We start from the raw sequence: 15,278 nt of genomic DNA, 5'->3' as shown, positions 1-15,278 counted from the left end.
TTGCCATTTCTTTCTCCAGCTCATTTTACAGATGAGGAAACTGAGGCAAGCAGGGTTAAGTGACTTACCCAGGGTCACACAGCTAGTACTTGTCTGAGGTCACATTTGAACTCAACTCCAGGTCCTATCTGCTGTCTGCTGCACCACCTAGCTGCCTTCAATAGGCATAAGCCAGACTAATAAGGTTTAGTATTCACTAAAAAGAGACCATTGTGATGTGGCAGAAAGAGGACTAGGCTTAGAGAAGATCCTGATTGTAGTTCAAATTCTTCAACTAATAGGCTGTATACAACTTGATTCAATAATAAAAATGACAGTTCACATTTATATACTGCTGTCAGGTTTAAAAAACATTTTTCTTTACAACAAGCTTGTGACTGGATAGTGAAAGTATTATATTTTAATTAGTCAATTAACAAGCATTTATTAAGCACTTGATATATGCCAGGAACTATATTCAGTGCTAGAGCTATAAAGAAAAAAAACAACAGTTCCTGCCCTCAAGGAGTTTACATTCTAGTGTATAACATACAAGATAGACACAAGTAGAAATGAGGTTACCTTAGAAAGAAAAGCACTAAGAAAATTGAGCTGAGTCTTAAAGAAAGCTGGGGATTTTAAGAGGCAGGGAGAGAAAAAGAGAGTACAATAGGACAGCCAGTACCAAACCAGCACATATGAGGAATTCGAGGCTTTTAGAAGAAAGAAGTGATTTGCCTGTGGCCATCTAGCTAGTCTTGGAGCCAGAATTTGAACTTTGGTCTTTCTCACAGTGTTCTTTGCACTGTTCCTCATCATCTTTCAAACTATTCAAATGATCTGACCTTGTTTTCCTATCTGTAAAATGAGGTGGTTGGCAAGATTGTCTCTCAGACCTCTTCTAGCCCTGGCATTCTGTGATTGGGCATGGCTCATACAATTTGTAAAATGATTTCTTAAAAAAACCTTTTTTCATGGTTGATATATGCTTACCTGGTATGTACCAGTAAATCATATGCTCAACGTTAAGATAAGTTTTGTATTATTGGTTTTAGTCACATATTCATTGAATTATCAAAATAACTCACAAAACCACTAATATTTTTAAGTGCCTGAAGAACCTGAAGAAATTCTTCCAGAGGAGGAGATACCTGAAGAAGTTCCTATCATAGAGGAGGTTGAGGAAGTTTCACCACCTATAGGTACATCAGTGTTATATGAGCATTGGGTTTTTTAAATACTCTCAGGCCTCTGGTCTTTCTCAGTATTTATTCAAACCTTGGAGGCTTTCTGAATTTTTTCTTTTTGGTGAATTATAGTTGGTAAAAGATTGTTGCTGAAAGTTGAAACTATCTAATTGGATGGTTGAAATGCTCTTTATTTCCTTCTAATTATACCTATTTGTTCAAATATACATTATTGTAGGAGATGGGATGCTTTCCCCCTCTTTTAGTTGACATTTTCTATTGACAGGGTTATACGTTAGTATTTTATCCTAGTTCTCATTCCTTCCTTTTCCCTTAAAAATGAAATTTGAGAAATCTACTTTTGAGCTAAATGGAATCTTTTATTTGAACTCAAGCCATTATTCTTGAAATGAACCCCTAAATTGAACTTTAGACTCTGCTTATATTTTAGAGCACATATTACTTTCCCTTTGAAAGACAAAGTTTAAGTGAGAGAATCATTAGATGTCCAATGTCTTTTAACTAAAGTTCTTTGTGGTTTTTATTGTATTGTTGTTGTTTTTATTCTGTGATTTGCATAAAAATCTTTAATTACTCATCAACTTTCTTTCAAGTGCCTGAGGTGGTTAAGAAAGCTGTCCCTGAAGCACCTGCTGTGGCTCCTAAAAAAGAGAAGCCTGTGCCAGTTAAAGGTATAGCCAATATCATGAAAATAAAAACAAACTTGGCATTCATGCAGTCAGTTAAATGGCAGGGTTGTGACTGACACAAGTAGCAGCCATATACAAATATACATTTTTTCCATACATTTATTTTACTTTTTTAGCATAAGGATAATTAGCGATGTCACTGGCATTCATGTTACTTTATTAGTTTCTTCATGAAAATACCTGAATATGTATTTACTTTCTAACCTAAATTCTTCTCCATGATTCTTCCTTAAATATTCTCTTCTTTCATTGGCTCAGAAAGAAGAAGTAGTTTTATTCCGTGGCCTGAGAAGAAAATATAGATTTCCACCGAAATTATTCTGTCAGACACTGCATTCCTCCCTCTGCTGGCCACTCTAAAAAAATGTCTTTCTAAGTTTTGGTAGCTGACTTTCAAAAAGAATGACTTAGTAGTACAAATCATTAGATGATTTTAATATTTCTACCATAATCTTCTGTCCAGTGTTCCATCAATAAGGAACGAGGTCCATTATTTCATCTCTACTCTAAAACCACCTTAAATTATCCAACAGAAGAAAAAAAATCTTCTTCTATATATCCTAATTATATAGTCCTTTTTTTTGATTAAAAAAATCCTAGTGCAATAGTGTCCTAAAGAACCTTGTGCACATGTGAGCTCCAAATTAATATTTGACAATGATTACTTCAAACAGGGTTTTCTTCATTAAGCAGATCCTACATGAGTGAGTTCTGTTATTTGTAAAGGCAGTAGTGCAAGGCCATCTTAAAGAAGTCTTTAAAAAAATTTTTTTGAGCCTGAGGTTTGATTAGCCCAAAGTAGTGGTATGGAAAAAGATCTGTTTTACTCGTAAACAGTAGCTCATATCTAACATCCCACAATATTGTTCCTGTCACTTTCAGTTATAAGTATATTCTTTGTTTTTTTTGTTATTTTTGTTTTATATTTATTATGAAATGTCAGCATTGTAAAATTACTGAAAAAAAATCCTAATATCTTTAAAGTGACAAAGAAACCTGTACCTGAAGAAAAAGTACCTGTTATTCAGAAAAAAGAGCCTCCTCCAGCTAAAGGTATATCTTCTTCTCTTTGGCTTATTAAATAACGCACTTCATCTTCACCTTTTCCTCAAAAAGCATTTATGTTGTCCCTGAGTCTCCGTGTGTTATTCCTCTTTTGTCCCATGGTGTGTATTACTTTGCTTGATTCACCTTAATGTTTTACATTCTTAAAAAATGAATACTCTGTCTTTAAAGTGCCTGAAGTACCCAAGAAAGTCCCAGAAAAGAAGGTTCTTAAACCTAAAAAGGAGGTGGTTGCCCCTACGAAAGGTACAACAACAATTCTTATTGCAAGCTTTGGTTTGAATGTGTAGTGTGTTTGTTTCCCAGGTAACTTTTTTCAGGTTTCTTGTAACGTTTCTTTGTAAACTTTCACCCTCGTTTTTTATGTACCACTTCAAATCTCTTCAAGTGGAGACAATTGCAAAGAAAACCTTCCAAGAAGAGAAAGTAGAAGTTGTCTTCCACAGACAAGAAATAGTGCAAGAAGTGCTAGAAATAGAACAAGAATTAGAAGAAAGATTAGAGGCTAAAGAAGTAGAGGAGTTCTTTGAGGAAGAAGAAGAGGTGGAGTTCTTTGACGTTGAAGAAGAACATAGAGAGGAAGAAGTCCTGGAAGTTGAAGAAGTCTATAGAGTCAAAGAAGTACTTGAAGTCGAAGACGTGGAAGTGACTGTCGAGCCCACGCCTCCTGAGAAAGGTATACTGCATTCTACAGTTATTCACATTCTTCTGGTCTTATTCTCACTAACCTTCTTTAAAGACCTAGTCTCCCTTGGGATTATACACTTATATCTTAATATCATTTCTGCAAGAGAATCAGGAAAATTTTAATTCTTAGGCCCACCCATTGGAATGAATTAGATGTGAATTTCCCAGAAACATCTCAATCCAAGTTTGCTTTCTAAAGGAAAGATTAATTTATACTTATCGATTTGTCAAGAGTCAACTTTACTGAATTAGGACTTACTAATCATTTTTTAACTCAACTAAAGTTGCTACCCATCTCAAAATAACTAGTTAATGCAGCCAAAGAACTGATTAGTTCAGCAGAAGAAAAAAATCAAACGTAAAGGTGAAATAATTCATTTCTTAACTAAGCTTTTCACTGGTTATTATGGTCTTATGTAGACAATGTCTAAAGATAATAGCATCAGAGACTTGAATCTTTTTATTGTTTGTTTTAATATTTTCTTTAAAACCACTATAAAAACCCCTTGAAATAATTATAGTAACACAAATTTCAATAAAGAAGACCAGTTCCTTGATATCAAGAAGAAGTTAAAGCAGAAAATATTGAAACATGTACTATCTATTTGGTCCTTCTGGAAAAATCAAATGGTATACAAAATATAAGAAAATAGATTCATATGTGCCATTAGGTAGACTAGAGAGAGGGTGATCAATATTTAATTCAGTTTAGTAAATATTTATTATGTGCCTACTAAGTGCAAGACAGTATTCCAGGTGTTAGGAATACAAAGATAAAATTTAAGCATGCTCTCCCTCTGTAAAGCTTATATTCTCTTGGCACAAATGAAAGGCTTATAAAGCATTGAGATTCGGATCATGTACAAAAATGAATCACTATTAATATAAGTGAAAGATGTTTTATTATGTTTCCCTAACATCACCTTTTGGATTAGTATTATGTAATGTTAAGAGATTTTTTCAGGATTTGAATGTTCTAAACAAAATCAAAACAAACCCTAATATCTTTGAAGGGCCTAAAATTGCTGAGAAAGTCATCCCTCCCAAAAAACAACCTACCATTGTACCTCGAAAAGAGCCACCAGCAAAAGGTATTTATTAAAAAGTTCTTCATTTAATTTTGTGGTACAAGGTGCATGTAAAGTTAGGACTTTTGTTGCTTTATCATTTTATGTTCTGTTTTTGCTTTCTTTCTATGTTCTGTATTTTTGAAATCTCTAAAACCAACTAATATCTTTAAAGTGAAGTCCCTAAGGAAGTTTTTACGGTAAAGAAAATTTCAGTTGACCTACCTAAGACTCTCAAAATAACACAAACTAAAGGTTTAAATCTTTACCACTGTCCTGGTGATCCCCAATTCTTTTCTGTTGAGATTAATTCTTCACTCAGGTAAACCCATATGTCACAAATTCACATGTCTGTCTTTTATATGTAACACTCTTAATACTTTTGATGTCTATGTTCTGTTAATGTTTTATATGTCTCTTAAAAAATTTCCAACTTAAAATAAACTAATATCTTTAAAGTGCCCGAAGTGACCAAGAAAGTTATCACAGAAGAGAAAGTAAAAATTACTCCACCGAAAAAGCCAGAAGTACCACCTCCTAAAGGTACATTGCTCATTTAATTTTTGTCAAATAAATAACTGGTTTGCTTTTTCTAAAAATGAAAGATTCTCTTGGGCTTTTATGGTTTTGTATTTACTGTCAAAATTCAGCCATATCAATCATTGTGATGTACGTGATGAAAGTTGTCTGCATTTTCCTACTTTTTAGCAATGCTTTGATCTGTGTCTTTATACTTCTTTTGTCTTGATTGTTTATAAACCTTTGTAATTTGCAAAATTAAGAAAAAATTACTCTCTTTAAAGTGCCTGAGGTGCCCAAGAAGGTCATTCCAGAAAAGAAAATACCTGTTCCAGAGGAACCTGAAGCCCCTCCTCCAGCTAAAGGTACACACCTTCCTTATAATATATGGCAGGGACAACCTTCAAGTCTTTTGTTCTTTGTCCTTCTTTTATCTAAAATATAAATGACATTATTTCAATTCATAGAGTGAAGAGAGGTAGACTGCTCTTCTTTCTATAGGTCATCATGTGTGAGGGGATGATTTTGGAATTAAGCTTAATTTTATATGGAATAACATGCTTATACTATAGAATTGGAGATAGAGAGCTGGAAGGGACCTCAGAGACCGTCTAGTCCAACTCCATCATTTTTTCCAGTTGAAGAAACTGAGCCCAGGAAGAAAAGTGACTTGCCCAAGGTCACAGTGATATTAAGCATTAGATGTAAGATTTGAACCCAGCACCCTTTTCACTATACTGCCCTCTAAGGACAGGTTAAAAAGGTAGAATCTGTTGGAGGCAGGGGAGTAATGGTAGGCAACTAGAGCCAAAGGCACCTGGTGGGGCAGTAGAGTCAAGAAGACCTGAGTTGAAATCTGGACCTACACACAGAAACTGTGTGACCTTGGGTAAGTCACTTAACTTCTGTTTACCTCAGTTTCCTCAATTGTAAAATGAATATAATATTAACACCTACTGTACAACATTGTTGTGAAGATCAAATTAAATAATGTTTGCAAAAAGCACTTAGTACAGTGCCTGGCACATAGTAGGCACTACAGAAATGCTTATCCCTACCTCTCTTCACTTCCTATGAAATAGAGACCATGAAAGCAATGGTTGCCTAATCTGATAACTTTAATATTAAATATTGATAGAAGATATTGTCTTCTTCCTACCAAAACAACCTCCTTTGGAAAAGTGTGCTGCTAAGTACTATAAATGAGTATCCTATAAATGATAATAGAAAAATAAAACATAGCCAGAATGCTAACATGCACAAATCAAGGAATTACTAATCAAATCTACCTATGGTTATCCTTTGTTAGATGTCTCTTTTATTTTCTCTTGACAGTTTATGTGCAATTTTAGAATTCTCAAAAATAATTTTTTAAAACCCTAATATCTTTAAAGTGCCTGAAGTACCAAAGAAAGTTCCAGAGGCAAAAGTTCCAGTTGCTGTTCCCAAAAAACCAGAGGCTCCACCAGCTAAAGGTATCTATGACTTCTTTCACAGCGGTGAAATAATTGTCCTTTGTTTATCTGTCTGAGATTGTAATGGGTATATGGTTTAGAGAGAATAAGTGAGTGCATATGTGCCTTTGTAAACTTTGTATTTCCCTTATCCTTCAAGTTATTAATACTTTATACTCATTCTTGAATGAATTCACAACAATAAAAGTACTAATATCTTTGAAGTCCCTGAGGCCTAGGAAGCTATCCCAGAAAAGACCTATAGTGGTTTCTAAAAACCCAGAGGTTTACTTTTTATACATATCTTAGTTATGTGAAGTATAAAAGATGAAGAAAGATACCAGAAACTCACATCCATTTATATCTGACAAACCCAGGAGAATCCCATAGATTCTCGATGGTTGCCTATGCACTGAGATAAGCAAGGAGTAATACAAGTAGTAATTATGATTCAAAACCAATTTGTTAGGGGCAGAGTAGAATGGAGAATTATGAGGTCCCTAGCCACTAGGTTGATTAATTAGAGCACCATATAGTGGGGAATGGGGAGTTTTTAACAGAATGGAAAAGAATTTACCCCAAACTCATAGATTTCTTATTTTGATGAGCAAAGGACCAAGGATTATAATCTCACATTTTAAATCTATTCTTATCATTATTTTTTAACCAACTTTAATTTTAGCGATTAATATGTGCATCATGTCATGTCATGTCATGTCATTCTTACAGCTCCTTTTGTATCTTTGAAACTCCTCTAAGTGTATAAAAACTAATATCTTTTTAAGTACCTGAAGAGCCCAAAGAATTGATCCTGAAAGAAAAAGAACCTATATCTGTTGTATTTCCTAAAAGTAAGGGATCCCAACCCAATTCATGTAGACATCAGCCATGATCTAAATCTAAAGAAAGGTTATCTTTGATCCTTAAAGCTTGATATTTCCCATTTTTCTTCATCATTCCTAAATATTAACTTACTAATATCTTTTAAGTTCCTGAGCTGCCCAAGAAAGCCATCCCAGATGAGAAACTCTCTATGACCGTTCCTAAAAAGAAAGAAGCTGTGTCTGCTAAAGGTACATTTTGCCAACACCAAATCCAGAAGAAGATCTTTGACTTCAAGACTCAAAAATTACATTCTGTATCTACTTGCATAATATTTTCTCTGTCTTCTTAACTACTAAATGTTAACATTGTCTCAACATACTAATATCTTTAAAGAGCCCAGTGTACCCAGAAAATTCGCCCAAGAAGAGGAGATATTGGAGCCTATTCCTAGAATAACAGAGCAGCTTCCAACAGAAGGTATCTATAAATGATCAGATTCTGAGGAAACAACTATTTCTGTAGTCTAAAGAAACACATTCACTATTTCTTCTGTATTTTTGCATGTACTAAATGCTAAACTACTAATATCTTTAAAGCACCTGGTGTATCCAAGAAAGCTGTCCCAGAACAGAAACTGCCTACACATTTGCCCCCAAAGCCAGAAGCTCCTTCAATACAAGGTACAAATCCTGAGGATAAAATTCCACATTATATTTTGTGGTTTGGTTTTTTTTAAAGTATGATTTACATGTAACTTTTGTCCTAGTTCAGTATGTCTCTGAAATTTCTAAATCTAAAAATACTAATATCTTTAAAGTGCCTGAGGTCTCCAAGAAGAGTGCTCCAAAGGAAGCACTTCCTGCTAGTCCTAAGAGGGAGAGGCCTCCAGCGCCAGATATCATTCCCCATTCATTCCAGTCAGAAGAAAAATAGTTCTCTTGTCTTGTGTTCTGGAAAGTTACTTGTCTAAGTGTGCTTAAAGATACATTCCATTTATCTGTGATGTCTAATGTAAAAATACTAATATCTTTAAAGTCATCAAAGGGACAAAGGAATTTGTTTCAAAGGAGAAAGTTTTCCCCAAACCAAAAGTTCCACAAGATACAGATCCTCAGTGATCAGAGTTTATACTACAGGGTAGAGAAGAATATTGATCTCATTCAATGGAAAATTGATTGGGGTATGAGGTTTTCCTTTTATGCTTGCAACTTCTAAAAGTAAGGCTATTGATATCATTAGAATATTGCAAGTTTCCTAAGATAGAATCCTTAACAGAAAAAGTACCAAATGTTTTTCCTCCCAGAGGAGAAATTGCATCAACCTTTTGTGACATTAAAACCTTGCTGAATTGGCTAAACACACCTTCTTTAAGACCAAAAACTTGGAATTCAGGGTGGTTACCACCCAATGGTGCTGAAGTCCTCTTATGGACCTCAACTGAGCATCAACTTCCCATAGGCATAGGTAACATGAAAATTGCAGAAATTTAATATGAGTCAATTATAATTGCTTTTGGGGGCCCACAATAAATACTATTAAAAACAAAAATGTGAATTCAGTGATTTTCTACGATAGGAATAATATAGAAATATTAGTGGGTACAAATGTAGTCCAGGGAAAAGAGCATTGGCTCCAGTGTCAGAGCACCCTGGTTCAGAGAACCCCTGCCCCTATTAGGTTCTAATCTCTGTGACCTTGAATAAATCACTTAACCTTTCTCAGTTTCCTCTTCTGTAAAGTCAAAGACTTAGATGGCCCCCAAGGTCCTTTCCAGCTCTTAAAATCCTAAGACTCACTAATAGGATACACTTTCTATTTATTTTATATATTGTAACTATGGTGTCATTGATACACTATTCACTGTAATCCACACTGAGATAGAAGGAATTCTGGATGAGGAACCCTCCCCCTTCCCCATCTATGCTTGCTGTACAATTTACAATCTTAAAGGGTAGCCTGAGAGCAATGAGAAGTTAATCAACTATTATTATCCTAATTGTTTTAATCACGGTTGATATCCTTCCAGAATACCATATAGAACAAGAGCCTATTAAAGCTATAGGCTGGGAGCCAGCTAGGTGGTGCAGTGAGTACGGCACTGGCCCTGGAGTCAGGAGGACCTGAGTTCAAATCCAGCCTCGGACACTTGACACATGTACTTGCTGTGTGACCTTGGGCAAGTCACTTAACCCCAATTGCCCTGACAAAAAGCAAAAAAAGAAAAAAAGCTATGGGTTGATTCTGTCCCTTTATTTTTTTGCCCCACAACCTCTATTTTTAAACAGGTCTGTCCTTTGCTTTGAAACTATGTAAAACCCACCAGAATAAATAAAACCATTTAAAAACATCCATAATAGTGATTTTCTTATATTACTGAGTAGACTTTATAATGAAAAGGATATCTGGAGGCCTTAAAAGTATTTTCTCTGTTTTATAGTCTTTATATTTGTGGTTTTTGTTCAGTCGTTCACCAGTGTCCCACTCTGTATGACCTCATGGTCTTTGTCCATGAGATTTTCTTGGCAAAGATACTGGCATGGTTTGCCATTTCCTTCTCTAGTATGTCCCTATTTTACAGATGAGGAACTGAGGCAAACAAGGATTAAGTGACTTACCCAGGGTCACACCCCCAGTAAGTATCTGAGGCCGAATTTGAACTCAGGTCCTCCTGACTCCAGGGCCAGTGCTCTATCCACCTGAGGCAGGATTTGAACTCAGATCTTCCTGACTGACACCAGGCCTGACACTCTGTACCATCTAGCTGTCCCTTTCCTTATCTATACCTGAATGTAAAATACTTATCCCTTTCAAAGAATCTGAAGTACAGAAAGAAGCCCCAGATGACATACTAGTCTGCATTATTCCACTCAAATTAAGTAACTAAAATAATAAATAAGTTAGAGAGAAAAGCTATTTTGTGTTAGAGCAAGTGGGCTTTTTCTTCTAGTTCATATTTGTGATTTTATCAGACTTTATCACCATAGGAAATTCCCAATGTGGATATTCCCTCTCTGCAGAGCAGCAGCTCATCAATATCTTAGCAGCTTAGAGAGCTGCCTAAGGCACTGAGTGCCTTAAGTGACTTTCATGCAGTCACATAACTTGAATGTGGTCAAGCCGGGCTTGAAGACTGGTCTTCTTAATGTAAAGGATAGTCCTCCAGCCACCATATCAAGCTAGCTCTCTTAAAGCAAATTATATCACAGCAAATATAAGATGTAGTAAATGCCTAGATTTTATACAAGTCAGTCCTTCCCCTGAACATTACTGAATGGGCCAGAACATGCAGAATATGCACAGTTATTAAACATCCCGAATAGGAATTTACTCCTATTACTCATCACATTCTGAAATGGAAAAGGTTCCCTGTGGTCTTAAAAACTTAAAAACCAGTATAAGATATATTTGCTCTGGTATAATTTTCTAAGCTCTTCATGATTTTTAAAATCAAAATTAATATTTTAAGTACCTGGGGTGACCAAGAAAACTCTCCCTGAAAAGAATGCCTAATCTCATCGCTGAAGAACCAGTAACCTTTCCTATGAAAGGAATATATCACCAACTATTTGATTTGGATTAGAGAAAGGAAAAAAAACTATTCTTGAAAATTGGTGTTATGTGTAACTCTGATGAATATTTTTAACTGCTTTTAATAGTTGCTAAGTGTAAAAATACTAATATCTTTTAAGTGCCTGAGTATCCCAAAGATGTCCCCGAAAAGAAAATGACTGTGCCAGTCCCCAAAAAGCAAGAATGGTCACAACCTAAAGGTATATATTATCATTTATCATATTGTGGGTAGACCAAATTATTTCTTGACTTTAAAATAACTTCGGGTTTATGGATATAGTTATTATTTCTAATGGTTTTTCATAAAGCCTAAAAATAAAAATACCAATATTTTTAAAGTGCCTGAAGCTACCCCAGAAGCTGTCCCTGAAAGAAAAGAACTTCAAAAGCCAGAAGTAAAACCAGTTCAAGGTATATGCTCAGCCCAATGAATTTTGAGGGGGAAACCCTACTAGCTTTAGACATTAGTGTTACTGTGTATGTATTATGTCTAACTCCTAAGTGTAAAATTACTAATATCTTCAAAGTGGCTGAAGCCCCCAAAGAAGTGGTCCCTGAAAAGAAGATGCCTGTGGCTGTCCCCACCAAACCAGAAATTCCACCTGCCAAAGGTATATGTCACCAGTCAAGTCATTTGGAAAGAAGAACGTCTTGTCTTCTGTTACTGAAAATATACTGAAGTCTGCATTGAATTCCCTAATTCCCATGTATAAAAAAATACTAATATCTTTTAAATGTCTGAAGTTCCCCAAAAAGCTGTCTGTGAAAAGAAAATACCTGTTGCTGTTCCCCCCAAACCAGAAACCTGACCTGTTAAAGATATAATCACCAGTCAAGTGAATCTAAAAGAAAAAAATGTCTTGTTATGGAAAATTTTCTTAGGTTTCTGTTAAGTTTCATAACCTCTAAGTGTTCAAAATACTAATATCTTTAAAGTGCCTGAAGTTCCCCAAGAAGTTATCCCAGAAAAGAAAATACGCGTGGCTCTCCCCAAAAAGCCAGAAGCCCCGCCTGTTAAAGGTATCTGTCACCAGTGAAGTAATCATGAAAGAAAACTGTCTTGTCCTCCACTCTTGAAAATCAGATTGTAGTTTTTATTGATCTTCATAGCTCCTAATTTTAAAATTACTAATATCTTTCAAGTGCCTGAACCTCCAAAAGAAGTTGTCCCTGAAGAGAAAGTGCCCGTGGTTGTCCCCCCAAAAATAGAAGTGCCACCAGCTAAAGGTATATGTCCCCAGTGAAATAATGCTGAAGAAGTATCTGCCTTCTGCTCTTAAAATCAGATTGATGTTTCTACTGACCTTCAAAGTTCCTAATTTTAAAATCACTAATATCTTTCAAGTGCCTGAACCTCCCAGAGAAGTTGTCCCTGAAAAGAAAGTGCCTGTGGCTGTCCCCAAAAAGCCAGAAGCCCCACCTGCTAAAGGTATATATAGGTTACTGCTGAATCAGTTCTGAAAGAAGGATGTCCTGTCTTCTATTACTGATACTGTTTTGATGTTGCTATTAAATTTCATAACCCCTAAGTGTAAAAATACTAATATCTTTAAAGTGTCTGAAGTGCCCCAAGAAGTTGTCCCTGAAAAGAAAATTCCTGTGGCTGTCCCCAAAAAGTCAGAAGTGCCACCTGCTAAAGGTATATATCACTAGTCAAGTAACTTGGAAAGATGTCTTATCTTTGTTATTGAAAATAATTTTATGTCTCTGTTGAACAACATAACCCCTAAGTATAAAAATACTAATATCTTTCAAGTGCCTGAAGCACCTAGAGAGATTGTCCCTGAAAAGAAAGTGACTGTGGCTGTTCCCAAAAAACCAGAGGCCCCACCTGCTAAAGGTATATGTCACCATCCAAGTAATTATGGGGGGAAAATGTCCTGTCCTCTGCTCTTGAAAATCAGATTGTAGTTTCTACTGACCCTCATAGCTCCTAATTTTAAGATTACTAATATCTTTCAAGTGCCTGAAGTTCCTCAAGAAGTTATCCCAGAAAAGAAGATACGCGTGGCTCTCCCCAAAAAGCCAGAAGCCCCGCCTGTTAAAGGTATCTGTCACCAGTGAAGTAATTATGAAAGAAAGATGTCTTGTCCTCCACTCTTGAAAATCAGATTGTAGTTTTTACTTACCTTCACAGTTCCTAATTTTAAAATTACTAATATCTTTCAAGTGCCTGAACCTCCCAAAGAAGTTGTCCCTGAAGAGAAAGTGCCCGTGGTTGTCCCCCCAAAAATAGAAGTACCACCAGCTAAAGGTATATGTCCCCAGTGAGATAATGCTGAAGAAGTATCTGCCTTCTGCTCTTAAAATCAGATTGATGTTTCTACTGACCTTCAAAGTTCCTAATTTTGAAATCACTAATATCTTTCAAGTGCCTGAACCTCCCAAAGAAGTTGTCCCTGAAAAGAAAGTGCCTGTGGCTGTCCCCAAAAAGCCAGAAGCCCCACCTGCTAAAGGTATAGGTCACTGATAAGCTAATTGAGAGAGAGAGAGAGAGAGAGAGAGAGAGAGAGAGAGAGAGAGAGAGAGAGAGAGAGAGAGAGAGAGAGAGAGAGAAATGTCTTGTTTTCTGTTATTGAAACTATTTTGGTTTTTTATAAGCTTCATAACTTTTAAGTATAAAATACTAATATCTTTAAAGTACCTGAAGTGCCCCCAGAAGTCATCTCTGAAAAGAAAATTCCTGTGGCTGTCCCCAAAAAGTCAGAAGTGCCACCAGCTAAAGGTATATGTCACTAGTCAAGTAACTTGGAAAGATGAATGTCTTATCTTTGTTATTGAAAATAGTTTTATGTCTCTGTTGAACAATATAACCCTTAAGTATAAAAATACTAATATCTTTCAAGTGCCTGAAGCTCCTGAAGAGATTGTCCCAGAAAAGAAAGTGCCCGTGGTCGTCCCCAAAAAACCAGAGGCCCCACCAGCTAAAGGTATATGTCCCCAGTGAAATAATGCTGAAGAAGTATCTGTCCTCTGCTCTTAAAATCAGATTGATGTTTCTACTGACCTTCACAGTTCCTAATTTTAAAATCACTAATATCTTTCAAGTGCCTGAACCTCCCAGAGAAGTTGTCCCTGAAAAGAAAGTGCCTGTTGCCGTCCCTAAAAAGCCAGAAGCCCCGCCTACTAAAGGTACATAGGTCACTGCTGAAATAATCCTAAAAGAGAGATGTCTTGTCTTCTACTCTTGGAAATATTCTGATGCATAAAAATACTAATATCTTTAAAGTGCCAGAAGTACCCCAAGAAGTTATCCCTGAAAAGAAAATATCTGTGGCTGTCCCCAAAAAGTCAGAAGCCCCACCTGCTAAAGGTATAGGTGACTGCTAAAATAATTCTTGTCTTGTCTGATGTGTAAAAGTACTAATATCTTTAAAGTGCCAGAGGTACGCCCACAAAGTTATCACTGAAAAGAAAATATCTGTGGCTGTTTCCAAAAAGCCAGAAGCCCCATATGCTAAAAGTATAGATCACTGCTGAACTAATTCTGAAAAAAGGATGTCTTGTCTTCTGTTTTTGAAACTATTTTGATGTTTATATTAATCTTAATAGCTCCTACATATAAAAATACTAATATCTTTAAAGTGCCTGAGGTGCTCCAAGAAATTATTCCTGAAAAGAAAATGCGTGTGGTTGTCCCCCAAAAGCCAGAATCCCCACCACCTAAAGGTATATATTGCCACCCTTTAAATTGTGCAAGGAGATGGGGGAAAACTTTTCCGGCCTACAAAAATTACTTTGTGCTGTACAAATGTGTTTATATTTGTCCCAGTAAGTCCAAAATGTAAAAAAAAAAACTACTAATATCTTCAAAGTTCCAGAAACTCCCAAAAAGATTGTCCCTGAAAAGGAAATAGCTGTGTCTGTTCCCCCAAAACCGGAAGCCCCACCTGCTAAAGGTATATGTTACTACTTAGAGGAAAATATTTGTCTTCTCTTATCAAATATGTTTTGATGTTTCTGTTGATTATAAAGCCTCTAAGTATAAAAATACTAATATCTTTAAAGTGCCTGAAGCTCCCAAAGAAGTCATCCCAGAAAAGAAGGTGCCTGTGGCCATCCCCCAAAAACCAGAAGCACCACCAGCTAAAGGTATATGTCACCAGTGACTTCATTCTGAAGAAGCAGCATCTTTTCTTCTGCTCCTGCAAATGACCATTGGAAACCCCTAAGCATAAAAATACTAATATCTTTAAAGTGCCTGAAACTCTCCCG

The 15,278-nt window shown here is 35.9% G+C and overlaps 1 protein-coding gene across 1 annotated transcript in view; it reads left to right on the top strand.

The window, feature by feature from the left end:
* Positions 1–15,278, top strand: part of TTN (titin) — a 327,155-nt gene that overhangs the window by 166,037 nt on the left and 145,840 nt on the right. Inside the window, exons 149-158 of the mRNA XM_036744026.1 lie at positions 1,089–1,181; positions 1,781–1,858; positions 2,861–2,929; positions 3,113–3,217; positions 3,360–3,617; positions 4,642–4,719; positions 5,499–5,579; positions 13,436–13,519; positions 14,112–14,195; positions 15,072–15,155. Of these exons, the coding sequence (XP_036599921.1) occupies positions 1,089–1,181; positions 1,781–1,858; positions 2,861–2,929; positions 3,113–3,217; positions 3,360–3,617; positions 4,642–4,719; positions 5,499–5,579; positions 13,436–13,519; positions 14,112–14,195; positions 15,072–15,155 (1,014 nt within the window). The remainder of the gene's footprint in view (positions 1–1,088; positions 1,182–1,780; positions 1,859–2,860; positions 2,930–3,112; positions 3,218–3,359; positions 3,618–4,641; positions 4,720–5,498; positions 5,580–13,435; positions 13,520–14,111; positions 14,196–15,071; positions 15,156–15,278) is intronic.

This window comes from Trichosurus vulpecula, chromosome 2 (genome assembly GCF_011100635.1).
Source record: "Trichosurus vulpecula isolate mTriVul1 chromosome 2, mTriVul1.pri, whole genome shotgun sequence".
Lineage (NCBI taxonomy): Eukaryota > Metazoa > Chordata > Mammalia > Diprotodontia > Phalangeridae > Trichosurus > Trichosurus vulpecula.
This window is presented reverse-complemented; position numbering and strand designations above follow the sequence as displayed.